The sequence below is a fragment of the Kogia breviceps genome, chromosome X (genome assembly GCF_026419965.1).
Source record: "Kogia breviceps isolate mKogBre1 chromosome X, mKogBre1 haplotype 1, whole genome shotgun sequence".
In the NCBI taxonomy this organism is placed as follows: domain Eukaryota; kingdom Metazoa; phylum Chordata; class Mammalia; order Artiodactyla; family Physeteridae; genus Kogia; species Kogia breviceps.
Window position 1 is genome coordinate 114,946,170 of NC_081330.1, and position 20,222 is coordinate 114,966,391.

At 40.3% G+C, this 20,222-nt stretch overlaps 1 protein-coding gene across 2 annotated transcripts; it reads right to left on the reverse strand.

Annotated features, from left to right (window-relative positions):
- Positions 1-109: 109 nt before the first annotated feature.
- Positions 110-19,175, reverse strand: PRDX4 (peroxiredoxin 4). Of its 2 annotated transcripts, XM_059050648.2 has the most exons (7): positions 18,704-19,175; positions 15,066-15,183; positions 12,142-12,258; positions 9,312-9,434; positions 4,747-4,877; positions 3,391-3,425; positions 110-222 (listed from the first exon to the last, which is right to left on the reverse strand). In XM_059050648.2, the coding sequence occupies exons 1-7, from the start codon at positions 18,945-18,947 to the stop codon at positions 172-174; spliced, it is 819 nt and encodes a 272-aa protein (XP_058906631.1). In that variant the 5' UTR covers positions 18,948-19,175; the 3' UTR covers positions 110-171. The 2 variants fall into 2 exon arrangements, with proteins under 2 accessions (XP_058906631.1, XP_058906630.1); XM_059050647.2 differs by lacking the exon at positions 110-222 and having other exon boundaries at positions 3,304-3,425; positions 18,704-19,162.
- Positions 19,176-20,222: the final 1,047 nt, after the last annotated feature.

Below are 20,222 nucleotides of genomic sequence, written 5' to 3' on the forward strand. Positions count from 1 at the left end.
AGAGAATAACTGCCTACCTTTTGGCATCAGTGTCTACCAAACACTAAATATCTTTGGACCCTGACACGGATTTTTATATTATTCAAGAAATTACTGCTGCAACACAATGTGATATTAAAACGGTGAACTTTAATGAGAAGTTTCAAGCATCATGACCTGAGGAAGTATTTTTCAGTTCAGTTTATCAAAATACTTCAACTTTCCAGCTGGATCTGGGATAATCTGTTAAAGAAAAAATGCAAATTATTCATTTTAAAAGCTGAAGTATATCAACAGTAGTCTGACATCAGTTGCTTATCTCTTGACTAAAGATAATTTTGTGTACCAAATTATATCATATATATTTAGGAAAAACTGGATTTGTCCTGCTAATCTCAGCTATCGCAGAAGGCAAATAATTTGCTAGTAAATTAACATGTGTACTCAAGCACCCTCAAATTTACTTAGAGCTCTTCTCTTTGCCACCAGGCTTTCATGGCATCTTCAGGTATGGTCTAATTAAATCAAACATGTTAAGAGAGCATGGCTACAGATGTTAATGTATTTTAAAAATCATCTGCTGAGGAAGTGATGGGATGCTACAACCTGAAAAGGGGGCAGTGGGTTCAAATGGATTGCTTGGAGGTCCAGAACTCTAACCTTTTAATCTCAAACCGCAAAGTAAAAGAAGTACTCTAAAAACAACATGAGTACCTATTTAGTGAATGGACAAATACTCTGAAAGAAAAGGTGTTCCCTCCTAGAGTGTTACAGCCTTAGAAACCTCCTAGGTTTCTAATTTCTCACATTAACTGTTACTTGCTAGTTACAGGTAAAGTACATCTATCCCTATATAAAAAGATAACCTTGTAATTTATTGTAGTAATCAGCTTATGATAGTTCTATATGCATTTTCTTCAGCATAAAACAAATGTTACCTAATTTCAGGCATCACTCCAGGAGTATTTTGTCTTTGCCAATATATAATCTCGCCGCATTCCAATTCAATTCAAGAGTACTTATGGCATAACCACTGGGTGCCAGCAGTGTGCCGCACAGTGGGGGATCCAGTGGTAACCACTGAAGTCCCCTTCTTGGAGGCTCGTACAAGCACGTGGGGAAGATGTACGTGTACAGAACTGCTTTTGATGCAACACATAAAACTAGGACACAGGCTCTGTGACTCAGCAGAGCTGAGAAGGCATCAGGGAAGGCCTCAGAGTAGAAGTAGCATTTAAGTTGGTCTTGAGAAAAGAATTTGGAGAATTTAGGGAAGGGGAGAGAGGTACTCCAGGCTACAGAAAGAAAGACCTGAGCAAAGGCACAAAAGCGTGACAGGGTAGGGCTTGGTTTGGGGAAAGATGAGTCACGTGATTTGGTGGGAGCACAGCATGTGTGCATGTGTATGTGTGTGCGTGAATCATGGGACAATGACCAGGGAGAGGCAGTGGAAGAGAGAAGGCACAAGTTTGAAGGCCATGCCCGAGCATGAGGACTTTGTACTGCAGAGCCACTAAGAGGTTCCGGTCTGCAGATGACAGGCACTGGAGAGGAGAGAAACTGAGGTCGGGGAGACCAATCGGGAGGCCTGTGCAATGGAGATGAAAAATACATCTATCTTCAAAGAAACGCCACCACCAACCCTTTTCTGATCCTACATCCCCCTCTCCAGCTGTTTTTTTTGCTTTCTTCCCTTCACAGCTGTAGTTCTTGAACTAGTTCATACTTCCTTTTCCTCATCCTACCCTTGCCCTATCCTCAAACCACCCGCCGCCCTCCCTGTGGTCACGAGGGACTGCACATTGCTCAGTCAACTCATGGGATGCCAACCCTCCGTGCGCTGGGACACTGGCGTCCTCTCCCATTCCCACAGCTCAGCGTCCTGCACGTGCCGGCCCTTTCTGCTCCCCCACCACGCTGAGCCGCTTCCGGCCTCAGGGCCTCTGCCCCTGCTGCTCTTTCTGCACGGCTCCATGCACTACTGGCTCCCTTTCTTCACTCACGTTTCAGCTCACATATCATCTGCGAAGTCTTTCCTGACCACTTTATCTCCATCCCAGGCACTGTCCCACCAACTCCCATCAACCTGTTTCTAAAAGTATTGGCCACAACTAAAATCAGAATGTAACTCTGAGGGCTGGGACACTGGCTATGGTGTTCACTAGCAAGTATCATCTGGCTATCATCCAAGTTTGAATAGTTGCCATCTAGCAGGTGCTCAAGGAATGTCTGTTGAATGAATAAAACGGAGTAGAATGGTGGTTGCCAGGGGCTGGGGCTGGGGGAAATGGGGAGACGCTGGTCAAAGGGTATAAGCCTTCAGTTTTAGGATGAATAAGTTCTGGGGAGCTGATGCACAGCACGGTTGACTACAGTTAATACTGTTGGCATACTTGAAATTTGCTAGAAGAGTAGATCTTAAGCCTTCTCACCCCACACAAAAAAGGCTAACTGTGAGATGATGGATTTGTTAATTAATCTGATTGTTTTCAACTATAATCTCTTCAAGTATTTTCTCAGACCCTTTCTTTTTCTCTTCTTCTTCTGGGACCCGTATAATTCGAATGTTGGTGCGTTTAATGTTGTCCCAGAGGTCTCTGAGACTGTCCTCAATTCCTTTCATTCTTTTTTCTTATTCTGCTCTGCAGTAGTTATTTCTACTATTTTATCTTCCAGGTCACTTATCCATTCTTCTGCCTCAGTTATTCTGCTATTGATCCCTTCTAGAGAATTTTTGATTTCATTTATTGTGTTGTTCATCATTGTTCGTTTGCTCTTTAGTTCTTCTTGGTCCTTGTTAAACGTTTCTTGTATTTTCTCCATTCGATTTCCAAGATTTTGGATCATCTTTACTGTGATTACTCTGAATTCTTTTTCAGATAGACTACCTATTTCCTCTTCATTTGTTTGGTCAGGTGGGTTTTTACGTTGCTCCTTCATCTGCTGTGTGTTTCTCTGTTTTCTCGTTTTGCCTATCTTACTGTGTTTGGGATCTCCTTTTCACAGGCTGCAGGTTCGTAGTTCCCATTGTTTTTGGTGTCTGCCTCCAGTAAGCCAGATTTTCTTAAAAGCTTTTAATATACACTGAAGGTTTTGCTTGTGACTGTTTTCTTTGCCCTGAATTGATTCTACCACGTCTCCATTGTTCCCCCCCCCCTTTTTAATGGTATCTTTCTCTGTATACTTGGCTTTAAAATTCACAGCATCAGGTCCCATATTCTCCTTTCCCAGTTTCAGCTCCTCTCTGTAGAGTCCAGAGAATGCCGGTAGTCTTATGAGTTCTGCCTAGCAATGTTTACTTCATTTACAAAATCAAGGCAGTTCTATTACAAGGAAAGATTATCCTAGGGTTGGCTTTTTTTTTTTTTTTGCCCCAGCCATCCTCTTAACAGAAAAATCAATTTGACTTACTGTTTCACTACCAGGTTTCCATCCTGCAGGGCAGACTGAAAGAAACAAAAATTGGCAAAAGACAGTTAAAAACAGAGTTCAGTTCTCTTTAGCAGCTCTTGTGTTTTCTTTTTCCAAATGAAACTGAAAATAGAGCCTGTATTAATGAGAACATTGCTACAGGACACTTGACTTCTGTTAGCTTACTGGCTTGCTGCAAGAAATTTTAGTCATGGAGCTTATCAGCAGGCAGCTAATCTATTTTCACTTTTGTCAATTATGTTTAGTTACATTTACAATAGAAGAAACCAAATTGAGTGTTCGTCTAATACAGCTGGAAAGTATGGGAATCTGGTAAACTGAAAGGTCTGGGTACAGCAAAAATTCCTTGAATGCACATTCCCCTAAGCTTATCTGCTTTGTCCTGCAGTATTTTGTACTGATGCCATGGTTCACTGTTTGTCAAAAGAGACTTTAACATTATTTGGAAGGTAGGATTTCCCCTTGATTTAGAGTGCACCCCGACTCAGGCACTGAGTTACACCTTTAAAAAAAATTATTTATTTATTTATTTTTTGCTGTCTTGGGTCTTTGTTTCTGTGCTAGGGCTTTCTCTAGTTGCGGTGAGTGGGGGCCACTGTTCATCCGCGGTACGCGGGCCTCTCATATCGTGGCCTCTCTTGTTGTGGAGCACAGGCTCCAGACACGCAGGCTCAGTAGTTGTGGCTCATGGGCCCAGTTGCTCTGCGGCATGTGGGATCTTCCCAGACCAGGGCTCGAACCGGTGTCCCCTGCATTGGCAGGCGGATTCTCAACCACTGCGCCACCAGGGAAGCCCCTGGGTTACACTTTTGAAAGGAATATATAACGTGTGTTCTATTTTAAGAAGATGTGACCTTCTCCATTTGGCTACTATAAAAACTTGAAGTGAAAGGATGAAATGACAGATTACCAGTGTGATACTGAATAACCTTAAGGATTTCTGAATTACTTTGAGGAAAAAAGCTAAATCAAATAATGTAAACATGCAAATAACACCTACGTTACTAGATACTGCCAGATTGGCTGGTGCATTTTAAGTTTATAGAAACATAATTTGAAAAATTACAGTAGCAGAAACTTCTCTGAGCTTAACCAAAAGGACTATGAAAATAATATTTTGTCCATCCTATTCAGTAAGTAGAATATATTAGTGATATTTTGTTAAAAGCACTTTAAATTATCATTTGATCTGCTTAAAAGACCTAATAATCTGAAAACAATCAGAAGACTTTGGAACCATGAAAATTACTTGTAAGATGAGGAACCAAACTAATTATGCTAGTATGTCTCAAACTAAAAAATCAAGAGGCTCTGATGGTTAGAAGGGAAGGGCACCTTCTCCATGTTTGTCGGTGTACTGGAATGCTTGAACCAAACGCAGTGTCTCATCCACAGATCTACCCACAGGAAGGTCATTCAGAGTAATCTGTCTTAGGATTCCTTTGTCATCAATAATGAAGAGACCTCTGTAAAACATAAGAATGGTAAAGGTGAAGACATTTGTTCTTAGTCAGGAAAAATATTAGTTAACGTGATCCATGTACCACTCACACTGAAGGATGTTATACAGAACCGAAACCACACTAGTTACCTACTTGACTGGTATGCACATGCACACCCCCCCATACCCACACTTATCTACTGTATATTTTGGGATTATCACTGTTAAACGGTAGCTTTAATAATTTGTTTTTGTCTATGAAATGTAGTATCATCAGTTGAATCTTGACGTGTACTAGGTTTGGGATTGTACTGTAAATGAAATGATTAAACTACCAGCAAAGCCTTCCTTTGGGTGAAGGAGTGATCCATGTTTCTTATCAACGGCTGTTTAGAATGTCTTTGTATTTCCTTTTTCAGTGGTGGAAAAAGACAAAGTCACCAATATGAAGTTGCCTTTCCTTCTGAATCTTTCTATATGTGATTCACTACTAAGGCCTGGGGAATAATGAGATAGTTCGACCTAAAAGACCTGCTATTGAGATAGGGGTGGCACTGTAAGAGTTAAAGTATACTAGAGATAAAAATTGTTAAAGGATTTTACTATCTATTTATTTCAGTCAATATGGATTTCAACCCAATACTTACTTTGGATTAGAAAAGGATCTCGGGTACTAGGGCTTATTGCTTGTGTACAAATATTAAAATAATGATGATATATATATATTTAGTAGAAATACATGGTATTACGTATCTGTTACATGACATCTTATTCCATAATCATGTTAAACATTACTGAAGTGTTCCTGCTCATTCTACAACACCTTTTTTGAACAGGCAACTAAACGTCTGAACTAACTAGGGCTCAATCTCCTTAGACCAGATCAACTTGGCCAAACTCAGGCAAAATTGTTAATTACTACTCATATGGGTATTCTTTCATGTACTACTTTTTTTTTTTTTAAAATTTTTTTTTTTTTTTTTTTTTTTTTTGGTACGCGGGCCTCTCACCGTTGTGGCCTCTCCCGTTGCGGAGCACAGGCTCCGGACGCGCAGGCTCAGCGGCCATGGCTCACGGGCCCAGCCGCTCCGCGGCACGTGGGATCCTCCCGGACCGGGGCACGAACCCGTGTCCCCTGCATCGGCAGGCGGACTCACAACCGCTGCGCCACCAGGGAAGCCCTCATGTACTACTTTTACAGTTGAAAATTCTCATCAAAGGTGATCAAGTCTGTTCAGAAGTAAGTGACCCTGATCGCAAATTTTGACCTTGCCTCTGTAAGGCACATCATACCAACACACACCACACACAAAAAATCTGCCTTTTCTTTGGTAGCAAATTGTAGCTTCTGTTTTCTGTTCTGATTTTGTGAACTGCTTCTTTGGTAGACTGTGAGACTAAGGCATTTGCCATACTTGGTGTAATATGTATATATGCCTCTTCCACAGAGCAGGGACAGGTCATTCTTACAAAAAGTATGAAAGTAAAATGGCAACAGACATCTCAATAACAGCCCCAGAAGCTAAAGGTATCAGGGCAATGCTTTCAAATGTCCACAGGAAAATGCCTTTCAATCTAGAATTTTACACCCAGCCACGTTATTAATCAAGCATGAGAGCAGAATAAAAACATTTTCAGACATATAAGGTCCTCAAGCATTTTACCTTCCAATGACCTTGTATTGCGACGCTATGAGGATGTGCTTCACCATAACAAAGGATTACATAAAGAAGGCAGGCAGGGGCTTCCCTGGTGGCACAGTGGTTGAGAGTCTGCCTGCTGATGCAGGGGACACGGGTTCGTGCCCTGGTCCGGGAAGATCCCACATGCCACGGGGCGGCTGGGCCCGTGAGCCATGGCCACTGAGCCTGTGCGTCTGGAGCCTGTGCTCCACAAGGGGAAAAAAAAAAAAGAAGGCAGGCAGGCATGGGAGCCAGAAAATTGGGTATCTAATAGAGAAGAGGTGAAGGAAAGTCCTAGGATGCTGGTGCATAAAGTGCTAGGACAACAGCTCTGTAGCAGGCCTAGAGAGCCATCAGTCTGACTGGAAGCAGGATGGAGGAAAAAAACTGACAGAGGAAAACTGCAGTACTTAGAGGGGTTACAATCCAGGTGTGGAATTTAGGAATAATTAGTGATGAATATACAGAAAACTAAGGGAATGAAAGAAATCAAGTGGTTTATTAGCTACAAGAAAATAAAAAAATTTGCCAGAGGGGAAGGTAATCTTCAGCACACTACACTTAAAAGCTTAGCAGTGAACAATATTTATATAAACACTGAATATTGACTTAATCCAAAATTGTGACACATTATACTGGGAAAATTAATTTGGGGATGATGTAAGAAAGATAAAGTCCTATTTACTATGAAAAATAATACCAAAATTGATATATCCAGGAGATGTATTATATAAGATACTATTTAGAAATATGGAGTCAAATAATGCAAGCAGTAGCTAAAGGGCTGAAAGTAGCTTCCTCCGTGAAGCAGGGCTAAGAGTAAGGAGAGGACTGTTTAAGAAAATGTGACTTTTAGGGCTTCCCTGGTGGCACAGTGATTGAGAGTCCGCCTGCTGTTGCAGGGGACACGGGTTCGTGCCCGGGTCCGGGAGGAACCCATGTGCCATGGAGGGCTGGGCCCGTGAGCCATGGCCGCTGAGCCTGCATGTCTGGAGCCTGTGCTCCGCAACGGGGAAAGGCCACAACAGTGAGAGGCCCACATACCGCAAAAAAAAAAAAAAAAAAAAAAAAAAAAGAAAATGTGACTTTTAAAAACTATGTGCATATATTACTTTGATGAAAATAAAAAATTTAAAAAACAAACTATTGGCTCAAATCACATAAAATAGCTAATATTAGATAATTTTACTTGGCTAATGTTCAAATAATTCTAAATTTTAAAAGTGCCTCAATCTTTTTAGTGGCATATTTACTCTTTGGGAGTTAACTTAGTAATAAACTCTGGGCAGAAACCATTACAGACTTGGCAAGTACCAAAAAAAAAAAAAAAAAAAAAAAAAGAGAAAGGAACTTGGTAGTGACACGATACAATATGGATGAACCTTTTTTGAAAACATTATGCTAAGTGCAAGAGGCTAGTCATAAAAGAGCAGATACTGTAGGATTCCATTTATATGAAATGTCCAGAATAGGCAACTAGAAAGACAAAAAGTAGATTAGTGGTTGTGTAGGGTTAGGGGAGGGGGCCTGGGTGAAATGGGGAGTGACTGCTAATGGGGATGGCATTTCTTTTTGGAGCAATGAAAATGATCTAAAATTGATTGTGGTGATGGTTGCACAACTCTGAATATGCTAAAAACCACTGAATTGTATGCTTTAAGTGGGTGAGTTGTATGGTATGTGAATTATATCTCAATAAAGCTGTTATATGAAACCCACAGGATTATAAAATACTGACACCTTCACATAAAACATTAAAAAAACTTAGCAGTGCAAAGCAAATCAACAATATATAAGAAAATTAAAACTGTTTCAAGCTGAAGTTGCCCTTTTTTCAAAGAATTCTATCAGTATTTTTTTTTTTGGTGGTACGCGGGCCTCTCACTGTTGTGGCCTCTCCCGCTGCGGAGCACAGGCTCCGGACGCGCAGGCTCATCGGCCATGGCTCACGGGCCCAGCCGCTCTGCGGCATGTGGGATCTTCCCGGACCAGGGCTCGAACCCGTGTCCCCTGCATTGGCAGGCGGTCTCTCAACCACTGCACCACCAGGGAAGCCCCTATCAGTATTTATTAACTCAAGTTACTCAATGAGGGTTGTTGGGTAAAATATTTCCTTAATTTTTCCTACTCCAAAGACAGGTTTGCTAAATACTATGATACTTGTATTTAGAAAAACCATTACTAGAGTCAGTTTGGAAAAGAGGAGAAAGAAATGGACAAATAATTTGGGGACTTGGGCTCACATCTGGGCTCTGCAATTAACTATAGTAACTTTGGCTACTTGGGTTCACGTCTGGGCTCCGCAATTAACTATAGTAACTTTGGCTAAGTCCATGGAACTCTGAATCTTTTTTAAAATTTTTTTTTGTGCGGTACATGGGCCTCTCACTGTTGTGGCCTCTCCCGTTGTGGAGCACCGGCTCCAGATGCACGGGCTCCGCGGCATGTGGGATCTTTCCAGACCGGGGCACGAACCCGTGTCCCCTGCATCGGCAGGTGGACTCTCAACCACTGCACCACCAGGGAAGCCCTGAATCTGTTTTTTATGTAAAATGACAGGGTTGGTCAAAGACCTCTAAATAATCTTCTGGCTCTAACAGTCTACGACACTCACATAGCTTAAGTTTGGCACTTACCAATTACTTTTAATGGTATCTACAGCATTTTTGCAAAAACAGCAAATATTTCTTGATCAAACCTTGTATCTTCTAACTCCATTTCAAGGAGGATTACAAATATATTCATATTTGTCATAATGTAAAACCACTGAAAGGTACCTAAGAGTGTGGCCCGAGTCTTCCATATATACACCATAGTTCTTTGAGATCTGATGGTCCAAATCTGAAAGAAGTGGAATGCTTATCGGCCCAATTCCTCCTTGTCTTCGAGGGGTATTAATCCTGTAAGAGAAAATTTACCTTGCAGGGTTAAGTAAATGGCATATATTAAAACAGCACTCTTTCTTTGCATATGCACAAACACACAACACACATTCTCTAACAAAGGCTAATACACATTCTATTTTTCTTGCCTCTCCCTCCCTTTAACAATCTATTCATATCCTTTAAACACTAAATATGGAGATACACATCACATTTTTTATGTACAGACATAAAATATATGTTACTAATCTCTACTGACAGTCATTTAAACTGATTCCTTTTTTTTTTTTTTTTTTTGCGGTACACAGGCCTCTCACCGCTGTGGCCTCTCCTGTTGCGGAGCAGAGGCTCCAGACGCGCAGGCTCAGCGGCCATGGCTCACGGGCCCAGCCGCTCTGCGGCACGTGGGATCCTCCCAGACCGGGGCCCGAACCCGCGTCCCCTGCATCGGCAGGCGGGCTCCCAACCACTGAGCCACCAGGGAAGACCTGATTCCATTTGTTTTTTGCTTTTATAAACACTGCTGGAAAATCCTGATAACTCTCAACTTTGTATACTTGTCTGATTAATTCCTAGAAGTGGAATTATGGATCAAAGGATATGCACTGTCATAAGCATAACCTTAGAATTGTGATTGTAAGACAAAGCCTTGTGAGAGAAACAGGATACAACTGGATGGCATTTTAATATTCTGAGAGAGAAGAAATGCAAAGTCCACTTGAAGCAGCAAGGAAGTTAGCTGTGATCTCAGACTCATCAGTCTTCAGATTTAAGTGTTCTGCAACTTGAAACTGGGGGATGTGGGTTGGGCCCCTCATGGCAGGACACTGACGTAGCCGTTAGGAAACAGAGAACTGTTGCTCCAGATGTTTGCAGCCCCAGTTCTTACATCCAAGTAGAAATCTCCGGTTGATATGAAACCTATCCAGCTGAGAATGTATCCCCCAAAATTCCTTGGGAAAGCAATCCCAAATTATTTGGGATGACATAACTTTCTCCTTAGTGGATTTGTGTTTTAATCCTGCAAAGATTTAGAATTACTATAGAAATGATGAAGCAAATTAAACCCATAGTTTTAATATTTTTATATTAAGAAATAATCAGTATATATTTGTATACTAAATTATTTTATAATGTTTAAGAGATTTGGCATGTTAAAATAACAGATTCACTTTATGATTCCAATTCAAAATGTGTAATCTGAAATTTTAGTTTATAACTAGTAAAGAAACATTTTAAAAGGACTTAAGACACACCTATTTATTAGATTTGCAAGAATTACTTAAGTTCTTGGGAAAGTTTGTCTGAAAATTGAGTTGCTTAAATATATTAAATATATAACTGCATCTTAAAATACTTAAGAGAATCAATTACTTAAGGAAATATAAACTAAATTTAAATTGTAGCTCCTGAACCAATTAAAATTTTACTTACACATACATATATGTATGTAAATTTACATTTATAATTTATATACATTTACAGTTATATATATTCATGTATATATATATTTATATACATAATTGTAAATGGAGAAAAACCTGTTTTGACTTTGTTACTTTAATGAATTGAATGTTAAATTTTAAAAGCAAAATAATTCTGAACAATCTTTATTGTGCAAAAATTTTGTGAACAAAATTATGGATGCTATTAAAAACTCACATTAGGGACTTCCCTGGTGGCCCAGTGGCTAAGAATCCGTCTGCCAGTGCAGGGGACATGCGTTCGAGCCCTGGTCCGGGAAGATCCCACATGCCACAGAGGCTGTGCTCCACAACTACCGAGCCTGAGATCTAGAGTCCATGAGCCACAACTACTGAGCCTGCGTGATGCAACTACTGAAGCCCGCGAGCCTACAGCCCGTGCTCCGCAAGAGATGCCACCGCAGTGAGAAGCCTGCGCACCACAACGAAGAGTAGCCCCCGCTCGCCGCAACCAGAGAAAGTCCGCGCTCATCAATGAAGACCCAACACAGCCAAAAACAAATAAATAAATTTATAAAACAAAACAAAACTCCTATCAACATGAACATTTCAATGTTTGAAACATGTTGCCTAACTGCTCTCCAGAAATGCTGAATCAACTGTGTTTGTGTAAGTACCATTTCTTTACACCTTTGTCAACATTGGATGAAATTCTTAAGTATTTGAACTCTTGGCCAGACAGAGGAAAAAAATGCCATCTCTTGTCATTTTATTGTAAATTCTCTGCAATTAATTAGGCGGAGCATCTTTTCATGTTTAATGAATTTTAAAAAATTATTTAAAGCATTAATTTAAAAAATCATTGCTTCTTAAAAAGTAATTATAAAAGCTATTTTGAGTTTGACTTAATACTAGACAACTGTGTAACAGAGAGACATGGTATTTTAGATTTTATTTCTCCAGATTAAGGTTACCCAATTTATGATAATAATCATACAATTCAGTGGTTTTTGCTATGGATATTACATCTTTTGAATTTAACTTTTTTTCCCCCCAAATTTGAAATATCCTATAAAATCCTTAAGCATTTTTACTGTACCTCCATTGAACTAGCAGCTCTCAGATAAATTTATTCCTGAACTGTCTGATAAATAACTATATTCCTGTCATACAAGTACCATGCGCTAACTGATTGTGCCACTGGAGCTCCTCTATATTCCTGTCATGTTAAGAGTTGTCTGCCCATAATTTAAGAGTATGTCCATTATTTTCCCTACAAATATTAAGTTTAAGATACTGACCAGGACAAATGGGTAAACTGTGAATCAACAGAGCATGCTACCACTTCAGTGTTTATCGATCGGAATTCCTCAATTCTATCACCAAAGGCGATGATTTCAGTTGGACACACAAAAGTGCTGAAAGTTAAAAAAAAATTATTCTCAAAATACACATATACTTAGTTTCAAATGATTTTGTTTTTATAAACACCTTTAGTATATAAACACACATTAAGAACAATTTTATATACGAAGCTTCTCAAGATGGAGTAGTCTAAAAAAATGGTTACTTGATCAAATCTTATTTAATTTAAAAAGTATATTATAGAGTTCCCAATTACATCTTGATAAACTTTACTTTTATAACTTAATGGATCAGTGGTCAACCAATGTTCCCTTCTCCCTTATGGCAGCATCCCCCATTTTATTAGCTTTTATTCAATAATACTTTATATCATGCTTTATAGCTTTCAAAGGATCAATACAAATTTTACATTGTTTCACTATTTTTTTTAACCTTCCTATGCCAACCCTATGAGCTAGATGCATCTATCTCTATTTTGGAGATGAGGAAATACTCTCCCACCCCCCTCACTTTCTTGATAAGGTCCTCTTCTACTTACTACCTCGTCTCCCAGTCCTGTTGTCAGAAGGGCACATTTAGAGACTATTACCTTAGGGTAGTATTTTTCAAGCAGTGATAGGGACTCTTTAAGCCAATTTATTGAGTTCCAACCAACATTTTAAAAAAGTGAAATAGAAAATATGATCACACATATATCACACACAGTAAGGGTAAGTTATAAAGCATATATATGTATATATAAGTGCATATATATATGTATATTCAGGAGTGATATTAAAAATATTTAACCACCTTAACTCAAGGTTGGCTTTAGCTCTGTCTGGAGGTTTCTGAAAGGGACTAGGTGGGAGGGGCAATTTGGGGAGGGGGATGGTATGGAAGTTGTTCAGTATTTTAAGGAGCATGACTATACTGGTGCATACAGACTAAATATTACCTTGTATGTATAAGTGTATTGGGCGGCAATGAAAAATGTATTTCCTACCGTGTGTCATCGTCAAGAAAGTTTGAAAAACAGACTTACTGGACAACAAGTTCCTACCACAGCCCAATACAGGCTTTTCAAATGTTTCACTTGTTCGAGTGGAGGACTGCCATATGCAAGCAGACAATTCTAATCCAGATTATGTCCCTGGAAACCTGGCCTATGACATGTATTTTTAATATTTTCCAAAAGGTAGGAATGATCGGCCCCTGCCCTCCTTCCTATTATCCCAAGAAATGTGACCTAGAGACATACTGGCCCAACTTAAAGCTTAGGCAGAAAACTGAAATTCTGCAGAATCTCGGCAGAATTCTGACTTTCTTCCTTGCAGACTGTGGCAAATGTCCCAGGATTCTTCCTTCTCTAACCAGGCCCAGTCTGGCAGGCATTACACAGAAACAACAGAAAGAAGCTCTCTCAGCTCCTTGCCCCAGAAGACGACTGCTAACATCATGCTCTAATCAGATATATCTTATTAATTATGGAGTTTTAAATAACCCTGGAGAAATAGCATATTTGTCTATGTTACACTAATTTCAAAATTCAGGCTTAGCATCAAATATATTTAATGTATGTGTTGCTTTTCCGTTTTACAGCATGAGTTCCGAAGGCCTATCATTTTATATATATTGAAATTTCTACTTCTGGTTTCTATTTGAAGTTAAGTTATATAATACATTTTAGCTGGTCAAGCCATAGTACAAGTTGATTAGAAAGAAGCAAGTTCTTACTAACTTAAAAGATTACATATTATGCAGATTCATGATTTGTTTTAGCCTCAATGTACAAATTTTTATGAGAATTCTATTTGGATTTAGAATAGGGGTCAGCAAACTTCAGTTCACAGTCCAAATCTAGCCTATCTTATTTTTTGTAAATACACTTTCAACGGAGCACAACAACACTCATTCATTATTGTCTATGACTGTTTTGTGCTTCAAAGGCAAAACTGAGTAGCTGCAATGAAGATCGCTTCGAGACTAAAATATTTACTATCTGGCCCTGTACAGAAACACTTTGCTGACCTCTGGCCTAGAGACAACCTAAAGATATGAGCTTAAGTATATCCTCCCTGCAAGTTTAAAATATATTTACATAGTTCTAGATTACTCCTAATGTAAAAAGGACCTTAATGTACAGTGGCAAAGACAGAAGAATCTTCTATTTACTTTTGTAACCAAAAAATATATTCAAACAAAAAAGATAAAAGTTGGGATGACTCTCTTTGGTATTTTTTCACTTTCATGGAACGTGAAAAACACTCAAAGTTAAATCCTCAATGTGACTAAATTTCCAAGAGTATTTACTTTGAGTCAACTTTCTATCTACTTTCTATCTTCACTGCCAGAGTTAAAGTAAGAGAACTACCCCCATAACCATAATTTATATTAACAGGTATTATTCCTTAAGCATATCCAGTATTTTCAGGAAAATGTTCAAATCACAGAAAAGCAACAGATGTAGCAAAGAATAAAAATAGTAAAACCGTAGTTAAATGGCATCACCAGAGAAAAAGGCTTATAAACATTCAAGTTAACAGAGAAACAGATTTGTGGCATAAGTCTTGCTATTAAATGCTTTCTAAAATATTCTCAGTCCATTTTCTTGCCTTAGTAAGTATAGCTTAATGAATGTAAATGTGGCTTTCCTCTAATGATTACATTATGATATCACAATCATGTAGATATAAGTACTGGGGTCAATGGGTTATGATTCTGAAATATATTCAAGATGTTACGTTCTTGAAAAAACTCATCTCGGTTTTCCCTTTAAGAGCAAGTGCTAAATAAAATAATTTCTAACTATTTGATGTTGTTGAATAATGATTGATAATGACTGAGGTTTTACTAGCTGCTATGTACATGTATTACTTACAAATCAAGGGGGTAGAAGAAGAAAACCAGGTATTTCCCAAAATAATCAGTTAACTTCAGCTCCTTAAATTCTCCATTTATCACAGCTGTTCCTTCCCAATAAGGTGCTGGCTTGGAAACTAAGAAAGACAAATACATGATGTTCTTTAACAATGAAAAGGTTGGTGGGATGACAGAAGGACATCTTTAGGAAATCACTAAAACTCAAGGCTTCAGAATCTTTGGACCTCTTTAGTAGTCTGGTGACACTGACGGACTTCTCAAAATAGTGTTACTGAATGCATAAAATATTTAGAATTGCAAAGGAAACCAATTACATTGAAATGCAATTATCAAGACTATCAAACAACAAACTGGTGATATATTAATATTTGTGCCCTTTTATTAACACTTTAAAACTGTAAGATCTAGCAGTGATCTAGTAACTACCCAAGATTGTGATGAGTGTAAATGATATTTCAGGATACTTGGCAACAACCATAATGTGGCATGAAAATATCTGTGACTCTGCTGGAGACAAGTACAAGCAAGTACTGCTGAAGCTAAGGTGGTTTGTTGCTGATGTTCATAATGGAAAGAAATGCCAAATTTCAGTGGGAGGTTAGTGAAAATAAAGATTTTTTTCCTATTCATGCTCACAGACCCCCTACATTCCATCCCTTCACTAAACCCTACTGGATACTTCACTATAGCCCCTCCAAGTTAATCAACTTCCTACTTTCAAATATTTAGATTTTTGGTTCTCTAATGGCAGTATTCCAGATGTACTAATTGAAATGCTTGTCCAATTTCTCACATACACACGGAGGACCTGCTGCTACATTCAAGGAAAAGGAAATCTGCAAATATATCAGGACAGAAGTGTAAAATCCCAGAGCATGGGATTATTTTCCAGGGCTTTGAAAGAGGAGACCCCTCTTGAACAGGTTTCAAGTGACCTAATGGAAACTGAATAGTTCATGCTGCTCTCTTGTAAGGGCATGCTGTAAGTCTAGCCAACACGCTTTGATAATAATGTTCCTTGATCTTCTGTTAGCACATTCTGATAGCACTTAAACTTTCAGATCCATTACATACATTAAAGTCAATACTTGCTTCCAAGTTTGACTAAAGTTCCTAGAAAGTAAGGCTTAATAGCCAGCATTTATTATATTTTGTATAATATCCAGCATTTTGGGTAACTCTGAAAATAGAGACAAACTTAAGATTAATTTCTCTGTGAAGTTAATATATAACACGTGATTCCTTATCTTGAGCCAGAAATATCTTGATCTGATTTGGTAAAGGCCAGGAGGGACAATTAGATAGCAGAAGGATACAGAACTATATATGCTTTATATACATTACTTAAAATGCTACTCAAGTGTGAGGTTATATTTGTAACAAGGTGTTACAGGGACTTCCCTGGTGGTCCAGTGGTTAAGACTCTCTAGTCGGGGAACTAAGATCCCACGCACCCTGTGGTGTGGCGTGGCCAAATAAATAAAATTAAATAAAATAAATCTTCTATAATAAATTAACTATAATTAAAAAAATAATGTGTTACAATGATAATCCTTAATGATTTTAGCATATTGGGAAAACCAATAAAACTGAAAAATTCTGTTCTGAAAATCTTGATTTTGGAAATTTTGCGTTCTTTTTCTTTTTTAAACACTGATAGAATACTTTATTGTTATTATTTGGCTTAGCCAATCGGTAAAGATTTGTTAAATGATAACACAATGTTGGCAAGGTGGTGGAAAGGCAGGCCCTCATAATCTGGATATGGCTTGCTTCCTTGCCTTTTTGTTTATTTCCTTGGGAAATTTTGGGTTCTTGATTTAAGAACTGCAGTGTTAGTTCAAAAAAAAAAAAACTGCCATCAGTTTATAGAGCAAAAAGAATGCAGTTTGCTAAGATCTATAAATGGAATTCCCAAAGCAACCCCTTGCATGTATTAAAAAACAAAAATTGTCCCGAATATAAATCATATAATTAATAAAGCAAATGCAGAGCAGTATAAAGAAGAATATTTAAATCCCCTCTCCCCATAACCCCCATCAATTTAACTACTGTTAAGATTTTGATGTCTTTCCTTCCAGTCTTTTTAAAACACACTAATTTGGCTCACGTTGTGCCCCACTTTTTAAAAAAGGAAGCAGTAGATCATGAACAGTTTTTCATGATACTAGAAATTATTTGAAAGTATGAACTTAATAGTGCCATAATATTCCATTTTATGAGTGAAAAGTCCTTGTAATTTTAATTCTAGATGAGCCTACACATGAGAGAAATAAAGCAAATACCTAAAACTTGAAAAGGTTTGCTGGTAGAGGGAAATCTATTATTACTACTATTTTTTTGCTTCCGTGTGCAGACTTGGATGGGATGTTATGGAAAATATATGTAATGCCAGTAAACACTTAACTGGCTGACATATTTCAAAATATCTTCCCAGGCAAGTAAAACCAATGGGACTTGGAAATACGATTTTAAAAGTGCAGCACTAGCTTTTTTAAAAACAAGAATCTAAAGATAACTTTCAGTAGGAAAGAACTGCAGATGTTTAAGGAGGCGAAACAGTTTTTCTCATTTATCACTCCCACTCCATCCTAAGGCATAACAACATCCAATTTAACACTGGGGATTCATAATTGTGAAGCACTACTTTTTTTTACTGAACCTGGGCAAGGAGCATCCTGTAACTGTACCACAAAAGCCAAATACACATCTTCAGAATGCCAAATGGTCAGTAGGAAAAGCAAGTTACTTAAAAGCGAGTAAGGGACAGTCTTTATCCTTTAGCCCCTAGCCACTTTTTTGGGGCTAATCTTAACATCCAGCTGCAGCAGGCCACAACTTTCTCAGTATCCACTTAGTCTGACGTGTCCTTCCTGAAAGTGGCCATTAGTTGTGTACACTGGACAGAAATGCAAATAATCAAAAGCCAAATTGGCAAGACACAAATTTGCCACGAGGTTTATCATCAACCCAAATGCATTACTTCTAACCTCCCTTTTCCCATTTCCCTACAAAGAGCATCCAAAGTACACCCTGTAACAAGTTCCTCATTTCTGAGAAACACAAAGGATACCCATTAACTACACAGGTCTTTGGGAAGGTGGCTTTTAATAGTCTTCTTTATAAGATGCAACAACAATCAAAAAAGAAAAATGAAACGTTTGCCCTCTTGAGCATTTTGTTTAGCCACTTTTCTGTTTAATCAAACTTTCTGTGAATCATTATTCAACTTATCAATGCATTCTTCTCCGAAATCGCAGAACAGACGCGATGTGCTGCAGGCTCTTTGCGATGTTTGAGGAAGTGTTTCAGTTTGCACAACATCCTCCTTGCCTGCAAGCCCAGGACCAGGGCCACCCTCTTTCCCTCATCTGTGGCTTCTGGGGTAACCACTACTTCTTCCAAAATCTGATTAATGGAACCCATCCCTTTCTTCACACCTGGCACCCCCTTCCATCCCCCCCACCCCACAAGGAGAGAGCCAGGCTCTCCCCGGGACCAGAGGCAGTTCAGGGGGTGCCGCCCAAGCCAGGCCCCCGGGTAGCCACCGTAACCAGGATACACGTGTCTCCTGGCCCTCCCCACCTCCCGCCTCCCTTGCCACCGGTCACCCCGCCTTGGCGGGGCACCACCTACTCTTGGCTTTGCTGAGGTGCAGGGAGTGGTCGGCGGCCGAAACCCGGGACGCCTCCCCCGGGTTCATTTGTCCACGCGAGTAGAAGTGGCACTCCTCTTCGCGGGCTCGGGGCCTCTTCTCCGCCTCCAAGCCCCGCAGAGCTTCGGCCGGCAGCAGGAACAACAGCAGCGGCAGCAACAGTAGCTTTCGGCTCCGGCCAGGGGCCGAAGTCGTCGCGGGTAGCGGCGGCCGCGGCGCCTCCATGACCACGCGAGGGTAGTCGCACGTCCCTTGGCTTGAGAGCTACTTCTCCCGCCGCCAGGCAGATACAACCATTCGCCCAACGCCCGCGGGAGCCGAAGCGCGGCCTCGAGAGAGCTACCCCGCCCCCTCACTGCCCCGCCCCCTCCCCGCTCCCACTGTCCCTTGCTTCCCGGGCTCCCCCACACCCTGCCCCGCCACGTGGGCGTCAGCCCCGCCTGCTCAGCTCCTGCAGGCTTTTGCGCATGCGCCCTGGGGCGGGCCAAGGCCGGGAGCTAGCACAACTCTGCGGAGTGGTATCGCCCGTGACTGGTGTCGTGTGCTCCCGCCCTTGCGCTGGGCTAGACATCCTTTTACGTCATCTCTTCCACAAAGCCTCGCCACCGCACACCATCCCCGCAAAAAAGTGAGACGAACTTTTCTGCCTCTGAACGGCTTGCACTTTATACTTCTAACAGTACTTGTTTCTTCCTTTAAGTGGTCTGTGTGAACAGCGCCATGACTCCCCGCCCCCCCATCCCCAACCTTAATTGCAGCTCCTTTAACTCCTGGGAGAATTTGGAAAAGAAAGGCCTAACCATTTTCTCTCCTTCAGCAGGCAAGGCAAACAGGCAGTTTGGTGACTTAAGCCTGTCTCAAAGGTGTCTTTTTTTTTTAAGACTTGAAAAGTTCCCAGAAAACCAAACTCTGTTCTAGCACAGTATAGTTCCATCTTCTGACAATTACCCATCACTTTACAGGGGTCTTAAGCAGCCTTTATGCCCTCAGGGTCCCTTCTGTCTAACTGTGAGCTCTTGTCATCTTTCTGAATCCCAAGAAAGCCATCCAACAGTTTGTCTCTGTTAGACCGTCCGCTCTGCCCTTGTAAGCCGTTGATTTTGTAAACAACACCTAATGTTCCCGACAGCCAGTCATAGTTTCAAGTTGCTTTCACATGTTTTATCCCTACTCCTTGTGACAACCCTTTCCAAACTCATCCCTCACCCTAGTCCTGCCCATTATAGGACCCGGAGTTTGATGGGCTTGGGTCCGGAAGGCCCTTGGCTCCAGCCTTCGTCGCCCCCTCCTGAGATTCTCCACCCGACAGGCGTTTGCGCCTGTGCCCTGGGGGCAGGCCCAGGATGCTCAGCGACGCCCAACTCAGTATAACATTTTGTGGCGTCGATGGCGACAGGTCTCGTGCTCCTGCCGCTCTTCCCGTTCGCCCTCAGCCATGTTTTAGGGCCTCCTCATCCTTCCGGGCTCATCTCTTCCACATAACTTCGCAGGAGACTGGCC

What these genes read in the sequence shown, in the direction of transcription:
- PRDX4 (XM_059050647.2), bottom strand. Translation starts at nt 18,947, where the DNA reads ATGGAGGCGCCGCGGCCGCCGCTACCCGCGACGACTTCGGCCCCTGGC. An exon ending in TTCTTCTACCCCCTTGATTT is followed by an intron (nt 12,259 to 15,065) that starts GTAAGTAATACA and finishes TTTAACTTTCAG; the next exon opens with CACTTTTGTGTGTCCAACTG. An exon ending in GACTCGGGCCACACTCTTAG is followed by an intron (nt 4,878 to 9,311) that starts GTACCTTTCAGT and finishes TATGTTTTACAG; the next exon opens with AGGTCTCTTCATTATTGATG.